Source organism: Pseudoliparis swirei, chromosome 22 (assembly GCF_029220125.1).
Source record: "Pseudoliparis swirei isolate HS2019 ecotype Mariana Trench chromosome 22, NWPU_hadal_v1, whole genome shotgun sequence".
In the NCBI taxonomy this organism is placed as follows: Eukaryota; Metazoa; Chordata; class Actinopteri; order Perciformes; family Liparidae; genus Pseudoliparis; species Pseudoliparis swirei.
The window spans coordinates 12,968,813-12,988,582 of record NC_079409.1 but is presented as its reverse complement, the minus strand read 5'-3'; the positions used below and the strand labels follow the sequence as shown (position 1 = coordinate 12,988,582).

The 19,770-nt window shown below is 40.9% G+C and overlaps 2 protein-coding genes across 4 annotated transcripts in view; one reads left to right on the top strand and one right to left on the bottom strand.

The window, feature by feature from the left end:
- The window catches only part of si:dkey-246i14.3 (ephrin A4), a 38,536-nt gene extending 36,812 nt beyond the window's left edge, over nucleotides 1-1,724 (top strand). The window contains exons 6-7 of one of the 3 annotated variants that reach the window (XR_008835411.1): nucleotides 30-151; nucleotides 567-1,724. The gene's annotated coding sequence lies outside the window, so the exon portion shown is untranslated. Of the gene's footprint in view, nucleotides 1-29 lie in introns of all 3 variants that reach the window. The other 2 variants (XR_008835412.1, XR_008835410.1) reach the window with 2 other exon arrangements.
- Nucleotides 1,725-10,805: 9,081 nt separating this feature from the next.
- flad1 (flavin adenine dinucleotide synthetase 1) lies at nucleotides 10,806-18,489 on the bottom strand. Its single transcript, XM_056443907.1, has 11 exons — nucleotides 18,151-18,489; nucleotides 16,277-16,370; nucleotides 15,878-16,049; nucleotides 15,142-15,519; nucleotides 14,653-14,766; nucleotides 14,305-14,572; nucleotides 13,282-13,429; nucleotides 12,895-12,993; nucleotides 12,531-12,720; nucleotides 11,247-11,320; nucleotides 10,806-11,144 (listed from the first exon to the last, which is right to left on the bottom strand). The coding sequence occupies exons 2-11, from the start codon at nucleotides 16,282-16,284 to the stop codon at nucleotides 11,009-11,011; spliced, it is 1,587 nt and encodes a 528-aa protein (XP_056299882.1). The 5' UTR covers nucleotides 16,285-16,370; nucleotides 18,151-18,489; the 3' UTR covers nucleotides 10,806-11,008.
- Between the last annotated feature and the right edge of the window lie 1,281 nt (nucleotides 18,490-19,770).

Below are 19,770 nucleotides of genomic sequence, written 5' to 3'. Positions count from 1 at the left end.
TTGAACGTATTGATGTTTTTTTTTTACAGTGTTTATGGAACCGCACGTCTCTGTGAGAACACACACACACACAACTTTATTTGCACGTGTATGGTGATAAGGAGACTTCAGGGACTTGAAATGACCTTGTGGTGCAAGAGGCCGTTGTAATGTGAGTAACTTAGTGGAATATTGAGCCGAGTTTTTATCTCCGGGCAGCAAAAGTCTGATAAGACTCCAGTAGATTCCCGGTATTAATAAACCCTGAAGCATCATTGCAATACATCAACCTTAAATAATAACTTTTTTATTTTCAGTGAGTGAATACAGAGCAAGAAGTTGTGTTTTTGTTGTTTTACATATAGAAGTATATAAATGTATTTCCATGTGATGTCGAGCCTCTTGTGAAGCCAGAGAGGCAATTCCCTGGATAATAGGGCTAACGCTTCTATTTCATGCTTTATGATCTCTTCTGATGACATGTTTGTCACTGTTGAGGCATGTTATGAGCTGGCTTTGATTTTGACCTTCACAAAGACATTTCCAAAGCCCATGTTTTCATTCTTCTTCCACTGTGAATGATGAAGTAAGCAGCCGGGCGATGCCTTCAGACGGCCGTGAAAGGAAAAGGACTCGAGAAGCCACGGCGGTGAAGGAGACGAGTCCACTTCCACTTCATGTGAGGACAACTGGTCGTCTGTGTGCTCCAGCAGCAGCGTGCACAAACCAACACCGTTATGCAGGAGTGTGATATCCGGTTGTTTCATGTTTTATCGTCGACTCCTGACAGAAAGGCTCAAACGTTTTTTCATATTTTCTGAGTTTCTTTGAACTCGACAACGTTGATGTCTGTAACGTGTCTGCTGTGCATCGATGTGCGAAAGCTGTAAACTCGCTCTCCAGTATAAACTTCATAATTATGGACAGATGTGCCATATTATATACATTTAGAAGATCATGAAAATCCCACGTCAAAGCTTCTTCAGAGGCTCTCCGGGGCGACGAGGGACATTAACAATTTCTAGGATGACAAATTTAGTTTAAACTATCTGTGTCTAAAAAAAACAACAATCCCTGTTGAATATCCATATTACAACTCTCCTTTCCCCCAATGACACTATAATTATACTGAATAATTTCTTCTACACAGGAGGTTCTTTTGCCACAAATGAGCCTGTATTTAATTGCTGAATATTTAAGGCTCGGATTGCCGGTGTTGATTTCATCTTCAGAGATACAAAACTCTATTAATAGATGCAAACAAGGCCAATATAGTTACATTGTATATTGAATATACTTGAATTAAGAGATGTTTTAAAGGTACACTCACGAGTCAACATATTTTACATCTTACAATAAATTATTAATAAGTAATTGAATCCATTTTATAGCAAAAAATGTACTTGCTGAAATAAATTAAAAGATATATATTTGCTGTTTTTGTGAAATCAAGCTATCTCGTATGGTTTCACATTATTGCCATGTGACATGTTTTTCCTTTCGCTTCAGTGTGCAGGTTGAGAGAAGAGTAGATCTCTTGGACACATGCGTCTCGAACCTTTTCCTTGAACTTCGGAAGGATGATGTGTGCTTTCCATTTCACTCTGCTTGCATTCTTAAATTACATCAACCTGGCAAGGAAACTAGCCTCCCGGCTATAATCTGGCATATTTACATGTACATTGTACTGTCAATCAATATGCACTGTCCCTTATTCTCTAAATAAATAAATAAATAAAAATTTTAAACAATAAATAGTTCCGCGTTTGTCGGCGTGTAATCAACCGCGAGATCAGGAGCATCCATCGTGTGTTTGACGCTTCAGAATCGAGGTGATCTGAGGCCAGAGGGCAGCCCTGTTGCAGGAAGTGTCCTTCTGAAAACATGAGGAAATAATATCATGTGGTCGTCCTTCGGAGAAATAAAAGTGTTTTATTGAAGTCTCAACATCCGTAATAATCCTCTGGGAGGTGAAGCTGGCTTTCTCTCGACCGTCTCTCCTTGAAGCATTCATCATGGACATCATAACATAAACATTTAAAGCTTGTGAAGAATTGTACGCAGTCAACACTGAAAGTGTTCCTTAAATATGTTATTCGAGACAAGCTAAATCTTGTTAAGATGCTGTATTTATTTTTGATGGTGTCATAGGGCTATAAAATGTATTGTAGGAGAGCCCGTTAGAGATTTCCAGGGTGCCGAAACTCACTGATCTTTCCAGCTCACTCTTCTAATGTTTAGTTTTGTCATTCCGGCCAATTTTCAAAACCTTTTAGCATAAAGGAAATGGACCTGAATCATAGTTTTATATCTGCTGACCTCTCCACCGTAACGCTCTGGACATAAATCATCTTCTAGCATGAACAAGAAGAAATGGTGAGAACAGGAAGAAATGGCAGCCGTACAGTTTATCAATAAGCAGCATGCGGTGCCGTTTTCTCTTCACGGTAATATCTGAGCTGTTTGTGCATTCCTGCAAAAGAGCTGCTAACACTATCCCGATGGAGGATTGTGTTAAAGTCTCCACCAATCAGACACATCACTCAATATCTCTTGCACATATTGCGTCAACTTTTTCAATACTTTATAATCAAATTCAGTATATATATATATATATTTATTCCCCGGGTGAATATTTGACCCTTCATGCAGTGGAGGGTGAAAGATTGACTTAAGACGCTGCAGTGAATCTGTGAAGCAGACACATAAACTCCTTTACAGTCTTCAAAATCCAGTTTAAGAATCGCCCTTTTATTTGTTCTGGGAGGTTTCACTTCACTTCCCAGTAATACGTCGAGGAATAATTTCAGCGGCTAATCATATACCGTGCTTTATATATGAAAGTAAAACAGGAATAGTTTCTGTATATATATATAACATATTGCCTTGATGAGAGAACTCCACGATGTGTATCATATCTAAAGCTAATATTTTTAGGACTATACTAGTTTTAAAGATGTGATAATGACACTTGACGGCATAAACTTCTATAAAGAAAGTTACATATTTCAAATAATGTATTAACATTGCAGATTCAAAATCTCACCTGAAATACATTTAAATAGCACATTAATTCTCACACATGCAGCTTTGGACAAATCAGACTTTCTTTTAATGCTTCATGTGATTATATCTATAAAAACTAATTTAGAGTTCTGTTGGAAGCAAAACAAAAAGACAACACACCATTTCCCGATCCGGTCCCATGTGTTGCTCAATGTGTTTTATCTGAGGCTTTGGGTTGTGAAAGCCTCGGAGGATTATCATTAAATAATTTTGCAGGCTTGATGAATCGGTCTGCTATTTAATTTCCAGGTAATGAATGGTAGTCAACGTTTTTATTTCCTCTTTGGGCATAAGCAGAGTTTGTTGGTTCTAAATAAAAATGTGCTTGGCCCCCTCGTACACACACCCTTCACACGTGCCAGGCAGCCAATAACAGCCTCGTCTTCCTCTGTGCGCACACAATGGGATGAATACGGACGACCGGATTAGAACGAGGAAGGAAAAACACAAATAAACCGTTATGGAGACAAACTGCAGCAAGAGCGCTTGTCAATAGATATAACCGGAACAACGTTTGTTCTCCTTCAGATCCATTCATTTCACATTGTACACAACATATATATATATATATATATATATATATATGTATACCAAGGTTAGGGTTAGGGTTACGGTTAGGGTTAGAGGGTTAGGGTTGGTAGCTGTATACGGGACTCAGGACTCGGATTATGAGACTCGGATTATGAGACTTTTATTTGAACAGACCAAAACCAGACACAGACGGGTTCAAGCAGTCACACTTCACGTGATAGCAAATCAGCATCCTTCCTTGTTCTCCTTTCCTTCATTACTTCCTTCCTTCCTCTGTTAATTTCATCCACTTTTAATGTGTGTCACTTTGATTCTGAACATCCTATTTCTTATGTTTCGGTGTGTTGGCTTTATATGCAGATGGGTTGGTATTGAGCGTGGACTCACAGGACTCTGACCCAGCTCACTCTCAAGGGCTATGCCACTTGTAGGAAACATAGAATTCCCTCCCTCTATATGGGAAAGTGGATTTAGACGGCGGGCTGATAAAGGTCTTAAAACCATCAACCAATTATTTGACGGAACAAAACTCAAATCATTTTCTCAGCTGCAAGAACAATATACACTTCCATCAAAGAACCTGTATAGATACCTTCAAACGAGACGCTATATTACAAACTATAAAGACAGACCGTTTGTAAAAAACAACCTAATTTAATGGAAGACTATTTTATTAGTATAGCAGAAAACTGCTTTCCAACTGAAAACCACGTCTCCCACTTATATAACAGACAAAACACAAAATATATTTGAACATCAAGGAAAAAGTGGGAATTGGAATTAAATGTTATGATTGAAGTTGCAACATGTGAAGATCTGTGCAACAAACATATGCGGATATGGTTGTGTGAAGGTGTGTGTGTGTGTGTGTGTGGATGTGGATATGGATGGTTGTCTGTAGGTATGTGTGTGTATGTGTATATGGATGGTTGTGTGTAGTTGTGTGTGTGTGTGTGTGTATGTGTATATGGATGGTTGTGTGTAGGTGTGTGTGTGTGTGTGTGTGGATGTGGATATGTGTGTGTGTGTGTGTGTATGTGGATATGGATGGTTGTGTGTAGGTGTGTGTGTGTATGTGGATATGGATGGTTGTGTGTAGGTGTGTGTGTGTATGTGGATATGGATGGTTGTCTGTAGGTATGTGTGTGTGTATGTGTATATGGATGGTTGTGTGTGTGTGTGTGTATGTGGATATGGATGGTTGTGTGTAGGTGTGTGTGTGTGTGTATGTGGATATGGATGGTTGTGTGTAGGTGTGTGTGTGTGTATATGGATGGTTGTGTGTAGTTGTGTGTGTGTGTGTGTGTATATGGATGGTTGTGTGTAGTTGTGTGTGTGTGTATGTGTATATGGATGGTTGTGTGTAGTTGTGTGTGTATGTGTATATGGATGGTTGTGTGTAGTTGTGTGTGTGTGTGTGTATGTGGATATGGATGGTTGTGTGTAGGTGTGTGTGTGTGTGTATGTGTATGTATATGGATGGTTGTGTGTAGTTGTGTGTGTGTGTATGTATGTGGATATGGATGGTTGTGTGTAGGTGTGTGTGTGTGTATGTGTATATGGATGGTTGTGTGTAGTTGTGTGTGTGTATGTGGATATGGATGGTTGTGTGTAGGTGTGTGTGTGTGTGTATGTGGATATGGATGGTTGTCTGTAGGTATGTGTGTGTATGTATATGGATGGTTGTGTGTAGTTGTGTGTGTGTGTGTATGTGGATATGGATGATTGTGTGTGTGGATGTGTGTGTGTATGTGGATATGGATGATTGTGTGTGTGTGTGGATGGCTGTGTGTGTATGGTTGTATATGGATGGTGTGTGTGTGTGTATGTGGATATGGATGGTTGTGTGTGTGTGTGTGTGTGTATGTGGATATGGATGGTTGTCTGTAGGTATGTGTGTGTGTATGTGTATATGGATGGTTGTGTGTAGTTGTGTGTGTGTGTATGTGGATATGGATGGTTGTGTGTAGGTGTGTGTGTGTGTGTGTATGTGTATATGGATGGTTGTGTGTAGTTGTGTGTGTGTGTATGTGTATATGGATGGTTCTCTGTAGGTATGTGTGTGTGTATGTGTATATGGATGGTTGTGTGTAGTTGTGTGTGTGTGTGTATGTGGATATGGATGGTTGTGTGTGTATGTATGGATGGTTGTGTATGTGTATATGGATGGTTGTGTGTAGTTGTGTGTGTGTGTGTGTGTATGTGTATATGGATGGTTGTGTGTAGTTGTGTGTGTGTGTGTATGTGGATATGGATGGTTGTGTGTAGTTGTGTGTAGGTATGTGTGTGTATGTGTATATGGATGGTTGTGTGTAGTGTGTGTGTGTGTGTATGTGTATATGGATGGTTGTGTATAGTTGTGTGTGTGTGTGTGTATGTGGATATGGATGGTTGTGTGTAGTTGTCTGTAGGTATGTGTGTGTGTATGTGTATATGGATGGTTGTGTGTAGTTGTGTGTGTGTGTGTGTGTGTGTGTATGTGGATATGGATGGTTGTGTGTAGGTGTGGGCGTTTGTTGAGGTGGATGTCCGTGTGTGTGGAGATTGGCATATGTACTCGCCGTGGGCTGGACTATGGATACTGATACCTACTTTTGGATATGTGCTGTTTGTTTTTTTGTGTTTATTGATTTGGATGTCAAGGATTACTTGTTTTTGTTGAAAATGCTTAATAAAAAGTTCTAAAGATAAAATAAAAAGGTCTCCCTCCTCTCCTGATGCTTTCTGTCTGTTCATCCTCTGTGTTCAGCATCCCTCCGAGGACGTCGCCTGAATTGCCGTCTCATGCTGCTTCAAGTCTCGTTTTACACGACAGGAACTGATGAGGACATGGATTCGGAAAATATTCCTTTAGAGAAAAGCATCGCAGTCACAAGGGCTGAAAAAGTATAATTCCCCTCCGATATCCAAAAGCTTGTTTCATGTTCATGTACAAAGTCAGAAACCGAGTCATGCTTAGATCATAGATCAGAGATGATACCGCACACACTGGGAACTCTGTGGATTCTGGTATTACTAAGAGTCCCACCTGAGTGATTTGAAGAATATAACTGATCACCCCGGTTGTTCTTACACTCACATCCCCTTTAGTGGCACACTTCCACCAGCCGGCCTACAATCTGTCTTTGGAGAGCCAATTAGGTTTAAATATGCACAGGAGGAAAAATACACCAGGCTTTTCTTTCTCATTCCTGCTTGCTCCACTTTGTCTCAAATTTCACCAAAGTTGCTGTATCTGAATTTCAGGAGTGTTTTGTTTGCACTTTTGTAAAAAAAAATTAAAAAAAGACGCTGTTTCAAAAGCACAGCAGTGTGAAATTAAAAAATAAGATATTCATTAATATTCATTTGATGACCAAACACACAAAACAAGTATTTTAGTCCGGCTACTTTTCGGACTATATCCTCCCACTATGTCACCCAAGGCGATGTTTATTTGACTCGGCCTTCTGGGTCAAAATAAAAACATCATCTTGAAATTCATCAAGAGAACTGAACAATAATCCAGAGGTACAACACAGAAGAAAGGCAGAAAGGAAGGAAGTAGAGAGTGAAGCCAAAACAGACATGAGGGAGGAAACCGGGAAGTGAGAGTGATGGAGTGTCAACGGAAAGAAGATGAAGATGGAACTGTTCAAGACAAAGGAACCAAAAGACAAAGCAAATACACTTTAGAGAGATATACAAATGTCAAAATGAATTTGGCGAGGATGGTATCAAGTAGTGAAAGCAAAGGCAGCGGTGGAAGTATATTCAGATAATTTACTGCGTATAAATTAAAGCTAGTTTCTAATACCTATCACAAAATAAATTATTAATGAGGCAAGATTCAAGAAACATGAAGAACAACTATTTGGGGGGATTTCATAAATATTGGATCAAATATATATATTTATTTTATTTTAATTAACCCATATGAGAAGTTATGTGGGGATGAACTTTGAGTAAAACTGCAAACTGAAATACGACGAGTCACAAGCTAAAGGTTGTAAACAATAAATGTCTTTTCATGTGTGAAATCTTGAAATGTGTAAAATAACTCATCGCTGTAGCTGCCAGATAAATATAGTGAACTAAAATGTGTATTTTCCTCCTCTTGAATATAGTCCAGTAGTAAACACACCACTGAACAATTAACAGCATTTTATTGCCTATTAGCTCTTACATAGACCAAGATTTATTGCTTGAAGCCCATATTTTTTAAAAACATCATTAAATATTTAATAATGCAGAAAAACCTGTAACGATGTAGTATTTACTGTATAACTTAATTGTTTGTCTTATGCACAGATCCCACAGTGCATTGTTATGTTAAATGCACGTTTAGTATAGTCTAATGGGGGAAGTGATTCATGCACAACTTAAAATGTAAGGTTATCATGTAGAAAGACAATAGCAATAAGGTTTAACTTAACTATAACATTTCAAATTTTTTTTTTTTTACATGACAGATCATTTTTAAAACCTACCTTTCTTGCAATTTAAAGCAGAACCCAGTCAGACCCGGTAGCCACTGAAGGACTGTAGGTCCACCTATCTTACACTCATACGTGTCACCTGTCTACCACCAATCATATACAGGACTGTCTCAGAAAATTAGAATATTGTGATAAAGTTCTTTATTTTCTGTAATGCAATTAAAAAAACAAAAATGTCATGCATTCTGGATTCATTACAAATCAACTGAAATATTGCAAGCCTTTTATTCTTTTAATATTTAATAATTTTTTAATTGCATTACAGAAAATAAAGAACTTTATCACAATATTCTAATTTTCTGAGACAGTCCTGTATGTGATTCTACACGATCATACACTATGATGTCATTATACACCTGGCATCCAGCATCCCTCAGAGGGCCCTTTAGTTCAACCCTGACATCTTTTACCCCTGATGACACACATCTGCCCTGCTGTCGATTATCCAAAGCGCTTCTCCTTTTGAGGGTCAGCTGATACTGACCCTGCAGGTCTCCAGTCTGTCTCAGGGCTCATATAGAAACAGATTATCATTCACTATACGGGGTCTCCAATTAACCTGAGCAGCATGTCTTTGGACTGTGGGAGGGAACCTACGCTGCCACGAGGAGAACGTGTAGATTAGAAGGACCCCCCCTGGGATGGGGGATCGAGCCCCTCTCGCTGTGAGGGGAACAGCCACCGCACCGCCGTGCAGCCGACACCAGCGTTACCGTGAGATGGCAGTTCAGCCCATAAGCAACTTTCTCAGGGGGGAGAACAGCTCAGTGAGATCACTGTCCACCTCACTAACACTATGTGTTCTTGTTAGTTGGAGCCCTGAACATACTGTAAGTTATGTTTATTTGTGAAAAAGCACTTGTTTACATCATTCAACATTGGATTTTATTATGGAAACTTTTTGGCAACAACCAACTGTTCAATGTGATGTATCTAACATAGATAATTGTATATCTGATTCAGTTTCTATTCAGTTTATTTTGTATAGCCCAATATCACAAATTACTAATTTGCCTCAAAGGGTTTTACAATCTGTACACACACAGCATCCCTGACCCAGGACCTCACATCGGATCAGGAAAAGCTCCCAGGAAATAGAAAAAACCCTTTCACAGGGAACAGAAAGGGAAGACACCGTCAGGAGCGCAACAGAGGAGGCTCCCTCTCCCGGGTGGACAGAACAATAGATGTCATGTGCACAGAAGGAACCAGACGTTTGTTCTCGTTCAGATCCATTCAGTTCACATTGTACACAACCCAAGGACGCTCTGAAAAGCATGGCAACCTTTGATATCATCTGGAGAAAGATTATTATAATCTGATGTGTATATGCATACGTTTTTCTGTGTTCTTGAATGTTCTAATATTCGCATATTATGCTTTCTAATTTACAGTACATATCATTTCCTTTTTTCGACATGCAATTGTTCATATAATTACATTATTTAAATGTGTTATATATATAACACATATACATTTCAATAATTTAATTATATGACCATTATGTAATATATATAAATGTGTTTTATATATATATACACATTTCAATCATTTTATTGTATGAACAATTGCATGTACAATTTCCAAATAAAATATTTAACTATATATATCAGTGTTATATATTTATTGTCTAAAAGACGTAGATTAAATGAATTAAATAGGTTTAGTAGACTTCTAAATTCATATAATCGACATTGATAAATGTCTAGTCATTGAAAGACAATGCACTAACCTTTAGCTTGGCAACCTTCAATAAGATGTCAAGATAAAGCTAGATGTTAAACCTTAATTTAACATCTACATACAATTAGAGGGATAATACATATATATATATAGTTCATACATTTAGCAAAATTAAAACATCACTGTATACAACTGTATTCGAGTAGGTCAAAACTAATTGGATGCTTTCAGCAATTAGCCAATGCACTTACTGCAAGTATATTATGAAAAAAGTAACATATTGTAGGTTATAGGCCTACTTTTTATTTTAGAATTACAGCAATATACATTAGAGGGAGTAGTCTACAAGTCGTCCTTTGACTTCCAGTAGCTGTAGGACAGCACACACACTCGATTGTGAAGCCTCTGCTCATTGCCTCTTTTATTACTGTTATTATTAATAAATCAAGCAAGCCGTGAAGCCCGGATAGATACGTGGGGGGGGGGCGATAATTTCTGGTGTAACAGTGTGTGCTACCCCACGGTGGCCTCGCAAGCGACCCGCTTTATTAGATCGGCCGGTATCGATCCTCACTGCACGGCGTGGACTAATCTCCAGGCGGAGGGAGGGAGGGAGAAAGGGGAGGGGAGGGGGGTGAGAGAGATAATCGTTGAGCCGGGATTCAATCATGTCTGGAAACAGAGTGATTTATTGTAATCACGTGTCAAAATGGAAAGAGTGAGAACAACGCGCCCTTGAGGTGCTCAAAGAGAATTACACCATCAGGGTGGAGGCTTTCCAGTTAAATAGGAGACCAGCACCATCAGGGTGGAGGCTTTCCAGTTAAATAGGAGACCAGCACCATCAGGGTGGAGGCTTTCTAGTGACATAAGTAGCAGGGAGACTCAGGCCCGTGCTGCTGCACACTGAGTCTCTAAAGCCGGGTCGTCTCACCGTGACACATTATTCACCGGTACAGTTTGATAGGTCATCTTTGTTTTTACTGGTTTAAAAAAAAAAAAAAGACAAATAGATTCACAAATAAGATCAATATTTAAAGCCCTGACTGTAGAAATAACAACATTGGATAAAGATGACACCGATTGACGTTTTATTCACCAGCAGAGCGCCGTCAGTAAAGCCAAGACTCACACGTATAAACAAACCGCACACTTCCTTCACTATCACACTCTGCAGACATCCACGGAATAAACACAGCCGTGTTCATGTGTGCGGGGGTTGAACGGCGGCTCAATCAGCAACAGGTGAGGCGGCGAGAAGAGAGACTGCATCAGGCGCGGGAGTTTCTCTCCTCGTCCTCGTTCTCCAGGAGGTGGGCCGCCTTGTAGCGCGTCACCCCCCTCACATCCACCGTCTGGAGGGACGCGTTCCGACAGGTGTTGTCCATACTGCCGAGGGACGTGTACCTGCAGGTGGACGGAGACGTTTGAGACCGAGAAGTCTGCACTTGGGCGGTGATGTCGTGAACAATGGAGATAAGGAAGTGTCCACAGTCTGAATGTACTCACCCTTTATCGTAGAGAATACAGTAGGGAACGTACAACGTCCTCAAGAAGGCCCAGATGTCGTGATACGTCCAGTCCTGTCGAGGGTAGCAGGACATCCATTGTTATGGTTTGTGATGGATTCATGGTTAGTGCAAATGAGGATCCCTCTGAGACGCACTGATGTGATGAAGGGCAACTTCAATTAGCGCACAATGAGATCAACTGGTGTGCCTCTCCTGGATGCATCGCTTGCTCGACTGCGGCTGTCACACCGCGACCGGTAACAGCCATTCCAAAAGTATTTAGTGTTTCTAAAACCATTATAAAATACTAAATACACATCTATTAACATCTATCCTTCAGTTAACTTGAGCAGGACTTAAAATGTCTCAAGTATAAATAAATAAATGCATTAATAAATACAGGAATAAATAACAAATAAATAAACCGCCCCAGCTCATTTGCATACAAGGACACATAAATGTCATGCATAAATAAATTTAGAAATACGACATATAAATAGAGAATGAAGAAATACAGAAATAGATCTATTTAGGTATAACTTCTGTTCCTGTATTTATTTATACATTTATTCTTGTATTTATTTATACATTTATTTAAGCATTTATTCCTGTATTTATTCATGCATTTATTTATTTATACTTAAGACATGTTAAGTCCTTGACTTAAGGTGGACTCACAGGGTGTCATAAAAACCTACGCAATGTAAATCAATCTTGCAATAACTTCTAGTATCATAAGCTTTTGATGTTAAATATTTGTTGAGAATGTGACACAGAGGTGTTGGCTAACACCATCTATTAGTTGTGTGGTTGTATTGTATAGCATTGTGTTGTACAGGTGTTCTGAGGGGGGCAACATATTCATATAATCATATTCAGCCATCACTGCAGGGCTGTTGAATTGCATTGCACTGTGCAGGTGCTGTTATTTGGATCACACCCTGTAGATCTGCATTTCAGTCAAGATGACAACAAACATTAAGAGTAACAAGGAGAATTTGCCGAGCTGGAGCAGTGAAAACTGATGTGTATTACTAGTAGGGAATCAGTTTTTCCTGAAGCACTATATATTTTACAAATGTTGGAACACTGAAGCAATGCTTGGTTTTTTAAACGTGTGTATGCAAATGCTCTTAAGATTAAGGATGCGTGTATGTTTCACTTATCAGATGCAGTTGATTTAGTTTTTAAGTGGATTCTCTTGGACCCTCTTACATGATATTCCTTTGTGACACCAACGATAGGAAAAATACAATCAGGGACAAATACAAAGACTTCTCACCAGTAACGGGTTGACCCTCATGTAGTCCGGCCAGCCGGGGTCAGTGGGACACATGGCTGCCAGTGTGTGAGAGTAGGGGTCGCTCCTCCTGGTGCCCATAAGGACGGCCTTCAGCTCCGGCCTCCTCTCCTGCACCTCGCTCAGCGCCTGCCGTATGCTGCCCTCCACGGAGAATATCTCCAAGTCATACCTGCGGGATAGAAAAAATAAACACTTCATGAATTATTGTACACCAACATGGGGGCTAAGGACACTTTTTTGCAAAATAAAAGAAAGAGAGACATTCAAATACATAAATGTGCAACAAGCAATCAGCTGGAATGTGTTTATTAACAGTATGCTATAAGGTAGACGGGTGGTTCACCTTTTTATTGTATCCTGAAGGAATCTCTCCATTTCTGGGAACGGAGAGACAATACGGATATACAGGGCTTTCACCTTGTCTTTACTGTCTGGATATCGTCTGAGATTGACAGGAGGGGAAACAGAAAAAGATTAAATGTTAACCAATATCACTATCTCCCACTTCCTGTCCAATACAGATCGAGAAATGTCCAAACACTAGTCCGTCTCCATCTGGTTGCTGCTCACTTTCTTCTTCATCTACTTTTCCCAGTGATGCCCCGCGGTGCAATAGTGGGAGCCTTATGTTTTTTTAATTCCACTCTCTTCTCTGAGGTCATTTAATTGCGTCCCGTTTAAATCATCCCTTCCACTAATTGCCTCCCGCCGCCCTCTGCCCTGCGGTCACCGTTTCAGCGCTGCGTAGTAGAGATGGAGCAGCGCCGTGCAGTCTTTGCCTCCGTTGAAGCCGATGCAGACTTCCTCAGTCGAATACTGATCCAGTGCGGCCTCGATCGTTTTCAGCGCCGACATCACCGTCTCACCCAACGGCGTGCCTACAGGGAGGGACGTCAAAAGCAAGCGGGTGCTTTACAGGAAATATAGGCAGTTGTCATAATAAAGATTAAAGATATAGAGAACGAATATCTTTATTCCATTTCCTGTTCAGTCTTTGTTGGGGAAAATCATATAACCTTGGTTGAACTTCTTAGAGTTAGCCAACATAAATAATGATGTACCTTGCTATGACACTCGGTTATTTACTGTAACAGATGTTCTCCTGAATGTGGACTACGATCCCTTGTTATCTAGTGCGGTTGGGTCACTGTCCCCTTGATCCAACCAGAGTAAATCATGTGCCCGGCTCTTCAAATAATTGATGTCATTGGTTAAAAGGTCTGATGGGAGGGTTACATTTACACTACAAATATGTGCTAAATATTCTAGAAAGATGGACTTGTTCACTTGTTGGATGTTGCCTTGTGCTCATTAACCCTCCTGTTACCTTTATATTTTCTAACATATTTTACCCTTGAGGTCAATATGACCCCAGCTATTAAAATCTCCAGAAAATTATTAGAATTAATATTGTTTTCCAAGTTTAAGTGTGAGGTACTTTATGTTTGTTTGTTGACTCCCGAAAGAACACCGACATTAAATATTGAATCGGGTCAAATTGACCCGAAGGCAACACAAGGGTTAATACAGTCCCGCTGGGTTGCTACATCAAATCATTGTCTCTCTGTTCTTCATTTTGCCACAACATCTTATGCCAGTTATGTTCTTTTTCTATAACTCGCTACGATTTTACAACGATAACTACTTTAATCGTTTTGCTTCCTTTATTGGTCCCAATACCCGTGTAAAGATTAAGAGTTATCTGCAATATATATATATAAAGTTGACTCTAACTACCCCCCCCCCCCCTCACCGCTCTTGGCCAGTGTGTACACCTCAGCAGTGGCGATCGACACCGGGTCCGTCACTAAGGGCACCACGCTGCCCGGAGGCAGATCGTCCAGCAGCTGTGCCCAGGCCTTGTCCACCTCCTCCTGGCTATCCGAGTCCAGGACCAGCCTGACTCTGTGATAGTTGCTCAACCAGTCAGGGTAGGAGCCCAGCGCCACCTTCGGACACCAACCGGCCTGCAGTCTCGTCAGCACAGAGGCGATCTCTGCTTCTTCTGCGTCCACGAACACCTAATGCAAAGGGACTGGGTCAGAACAACTGTGTGGAACTCAAGTGGATTTATAAAGTACGGTTATGGTGGCGGTGATACCTCACGGGTGTGAAAAGTTGTGCCTGAACTAGCAAAGAGGTGCTCCAGCCCATTGAAGGTCCTCTCCATCAGAGACGGGACCCCAGGGAAGATGAACACGTTACGCACACTGACCTGGGAAAAGACGATGGACACGTCAGGTACTGAAAGAATATATATTGACCCGCACGTCTGCGTTTAGGGAAGTTTGGATCTCAGCTGACTGCAACACAAATACTTGCAGTCGGCTGTGTTCTGCACATGTTAAATGACATTTTCCCCACTTTTTACTCTAGTAAGCAGTTGACGTTGCAATCTGTGTTCCACAATAACCCCAGAACAGGATGGAGCAGAGAGCGCCTTGTGTGAGTCCTGAAGGAGGTGAAATCTAAAACACGTTTGCCCCAAAAGCATACTGAAAAGAAGAAGTATATCCACTTCAGTGTTTAATTAGGATTGTAGCTTGATGAAAGAACTACGCTAATCCTCCTCCACGCTGCCTTCACTCACCAGTGGGTAGCGGAGCAGTTGTCCAGTCTGAGGGTCAGTTCCATAGTTGAGAACGGCCGAGCGAGGCACCATCGCCAGCTTCATGGCCGCGCTGTTCTTATCCGTCACCCCGAAAAACTCCTCAACCAACCGGGCGAGCTCAGGGTTGGGATACAACTCCTCTTGGAATGCCATGGCAACACTCTCAAGGGTGACGTCGTCATGGGTGGGGCCTATGCCCCCCGAGGTGATGAGATGTGTGACCTGAGGGGAAAGGAGGGCCACCTCTTTGGCAATGACTTCCTGTACATCGGGTACGACCGTGATGCGCTGCAGAGACACCCCGAGCTTTCTTAGTTTCCGTATGAGAAAGGCACTGTTTGTGTCCAGTGTGTGACCCTGGGAGACGAAGACGAGGAGCAACCGTTAGTTTCACTGCGCAATGACTCAAAGGTCTTGTTTGATGAAGTGCAATGACATGTTTTGGGACATGACATTGGATAAAGACTTGTCGTTTGAAGGATGCTGCCACATCAAAAAGCCATCACAAGGTTTTCCCGTGGATAAACAATGTGGATGCTGGACTGCCCAGCGACGCAGAGAGCTGAGGCTTACTGATGAATCAGGCTGTCATGTCAGAATCATGCACAGATTTCTTTAAATTTTCTCAAGTCCACAGACATTCAAGGATTCTCTGTGGTCAGTGTGGTCTTGTCAGTCAGACAAACACAGCTTATTCGTACAACAAGTACATCACCTTGAGGATCTCATCTCCGATGATGAGGATGGCTGCAGTGGGAGGAGCCTCCCCGTTGGCTGCAGAGGACGGACTCGAGGCCTGGGTCATTGTGAACATGGTTGCTTTAGGGAGTTGAGCCGACAGTTTCCTCACACGCACCGCTGCTCGACTCAGGCTGGGGAAAGCAAGGCTAGAAGACAAAGGAAAAGTGCTCATTCTTCATTAAGCGTTTGCTCTTATGCGAGTAGGTTTTGTTTTGCTCTCTGAACAAAGCCACACATCTCCCTCGTCCACAGCAACTCTTTGACAAACTGTGAAATGCGATGCAGCTTAAATCTTCTTTCTAAGTGCGTTCAAAAGATTTACTTATCGTCTGCTTTGACTCGTTCTAAGAGTGAAGTTCATTTTGAATCTTACGTCAACATGAAGTTTACATGTGAAGTATCCCAAATTGTTTCAAGACAGTTCAGGCCTTCTTCTCCATCACAACTTGTCTCCTACCAGGAAGTATCTAGGAGACAGAAGAGCAAGTTAGATAAAGAAAGAACAGAACAGACAGGGCAACAACTAAAAACGACTTCCTATTAGTCGTCTCTTGACATGTCAACAGATTGAAGAGCTGATTATTTTCACTTAAATTATTGCACTGGGATTATATTATGTTAAATGTATCTCTATGAAAAGTATTAGTTATATTTAATGAGTCAGTAAACTTTACTTCCAGTAGAGCATAATTAGAACACAATGCATTAATAACACTCATAGTGATGCACCTTCATTCTGGATAGCCAAACTAAAAACAGCTGACATTGCTAGTTCAGTTAGTTAGTTAGTTAGATAGATAGATAAATAAGCCAGGGAATAAAATGGAAAAAAAAGAAAAGTATATTGTTAGTATGAAGTATATATATATATATAAATATAAGCGGAAGTGAAGCGGTGCAAAGTTTATTGATGTTGATTCAGTTTGAGGAGGATCTGGCCAGAGGTGATTATTATAAAGTCGAATTGCAGTTGGCAGGAATGTTCTCCTGTATCAGGAATGTTCTCCTGTATCCGGAATATTCTCCTGTATCAGGAATGTTCTCCTGCATCAGGAATGTTCTCCTGTATCAGGAATGTTCTCCTGTATCAGGAATATTCTCCTGTATCCGGAATGTTCTCCTGTATCCGGAATATTCTCCTGTATCAAGAATGTTCTCCTGTATCAGGAATGTTCTCCTGTATCTGTCCTTGTGAAGCAGTCGGTTGGAGAACGTGCTCCGCTGTCCCTGCAGTAGGTGGTGGAGAGGGTGGTCCGGGTTATCCAACATGGACAATCATGTCTTCATGTCCTCCTCTCCACTACCTGTTCTTGATAGTCCTGTTTGCAGCCAATGATGGAGCCGGCCTTCCTCACCAGTTTAGTGAGTCGGTTGGTGTCTCCGGCTTCAATGCTGCTCCCTCAGAAGACTACGGAGAAGTCCAGAGCACTGGTCCAACAGACTGGTAGAACATCTCCAACATCTTGCTGCACACATCGAAGGATCAAAGTTTCCTCAAGAAAAAGAGTCGACTTATCCCCTTCTTGTATACAGTGTTGATGTCCAGTCTGTTGTCAATGGACACCCAGGAACCTGTCCTCCTCCACCATGTCCACATCCTCTCACAGAACTCTCAGCGGTTGGGAAGCAGATATGACGGATTCACAAATAAATGTGTTAAAAGGCGTGAAGACAAATTGGCTGGCATGGAAATGAAGTGAAGACTTGCCAAAACAATTTGGAAAATTAAAAGAAATGGGTCGAGGAACAGAAGTTTAATGGACAGCTGAGCTCAGCAAATTAGGTAATGTTTACATTCCATATACATCCCATCCCAGAACTTTATATACATATATATATGTGTGTGCGTGTGTGTGTGTGTGTAAATGATTTATAAGATAAACTCATCCTTTATTAGTCCCGCAGTGTGGATTGTACTGGAGTTACAGGAGCAGAATAGTATCTGTACTTATCTGCACATTATATTGCGTGAGAAAGTAGTTAAGTTAACCTCATGCACATTCATACAAAATAAAACTACCACAAATGATGGCTTATTAATGTCCATTAGAGTCAGGTAACGTTAGACACGTCACATCTTAGCAAGTCCCCTCGCTATCGCTGTTACTTAACACATTGTTGGTGTCTTCAGACGTTAGCATTCAAGTATACTTTCATGGTAGACTCTATTTTGTCTACACAGTCCAGTATTAATGAAACCACAACATTATGTTTCTAAAATGCAGTAAACAAACTGAGGAAACTTACTCCTGAGCCGCATATGACCTCGCTTCGCTGCGTATCCAACAGTCTGTGGGTCCATGACACTCAAACTACTTTCGTCAGCCGTCCAATCACAAATAAGAACGGTTTCCCGGGAGGTCCGACGGCCAATCAGAATGACGGAAATACGTCTTCACGGTCAGCCTTTATGTACCCGGAAGTAACTGAAATATCCTGATGATGCGGTTATGCTAGAATTAGTAAATACGATGCGGAGCAGGATGTGTCCTTTAGAAACAGTAACGATTAGTCGGTGGATCAGAACAGCATCGATAACTCGTCTATAGTCAAGTTTGCGCCATCTTCATGACGTATAGCAAGATACTAACAGCGGCCAAGACCTTGTCGTCTTCTTCTCTACTACCCAAATCATAAGCGATGCACGTCCCTGTAACTCGTCTGCTGCCCCTGCTGGCCGGAGGAGCCGAGCACCGAGCACAGAACCACCTCCACCGCCCGAACCACGTGCTGTTCGTGTTTCCGTCGAGAGGTGGCGCAGGGTGGCATGTCTAGAACAGCGATGCTCTGCAGCTATTGAAACACGACTTTACTGGCTTGAGAATGCATTGGTGTTTTCAGTGACATTATATGTAAAACATACAAATGAATAAGTTATGTGGGTGGTATCAATCATGCCAAGCATCCTGCACAAAGAGGGCGTTTATGCCCACACTTACCAGGTACAGTCCTGTCAAGCAATCAGATCATGTTTAACTGTGAGAACATTTAGGTGTAATGTATATGGTATTTAACCATATAGTTAGTATTATTACTTTTATTTATGTTTTTGTTGTTGTAGATACAGCATTTACAAATACATGCATTAAAACACTTTTCTGTTAAGAAAAGACAATAGAACAATAAAGATAAAATGAAAGATATACTCGTGATAAATCCAAAATAATAAGTCAGAATGAAGACACAGTTAAGTGAAAGTTATTTGAGAAAATTATGAGATATGTCCATATATAGGCCTATGATATTTGTACTGTTTGCAGTATAGATTGTGCAGAGTAATTCAAATAATACATGGAGCTTATATGGACATCAAAACTCCATTAAAACAGTTCTTATGGTAATGAGGAGACTCAGGAACTAGTTACTGACACAAGCACGTACGCTTTGTCATGTTGACTGCCCCATTTATAACAGTGAGAGAAGGTTAATTAACTGATGCAACAGCACTGGAAACTACATCCCACAAACATATCAAACAAGTGAATCCACATCTCCCTATAAGTAACTAAAACTGAACAATATCACCGTCATGACAATTTGATTTATTGCACACACATTACCACATGTGCAACATGAAATGAATACTTCAGGGCTGCTTTATGTTAGAAATAAACTACCGAGGTTGATGATGATACAACTTTATATTGTGTATGATTACAGGGAATTGGAGTCTTCTGGTAGCTCGCGGACGAAAACGGCACGTGATATTTATTTATATTTAGGCTTAAGTAACTTTTGTCATATTTATTTAAAGTAACTTTTGTGGTAACCCTTTTATCTTACGGTCTGGGTTTTCAACTTTTGCGCAATCTACACTTAATGAGCCAGGTGCGTAAAACGGACACGCGCGCGCACGCACGCACGCAC

Excerpts from the sequence above, each read along its gene's own strand:
- flad1 (XM_056443907.1), bottom strand. Across the intron at positions 13,430-14,304 it reads GTACACACTGGCCAAGAGCG|GCACGCCGTTGGGTGAGACG; the intron begins GTGAGGGGGGGG and ends CCCTCCCTGTAG. Across the intron at positions 12,721-12,894 it reads CTTCAGGATACAATAAAAAG|GTATGACTTGGAGATATTCT; the intron begins GTGAACCACCCG and ends TCTATCCCGCAG.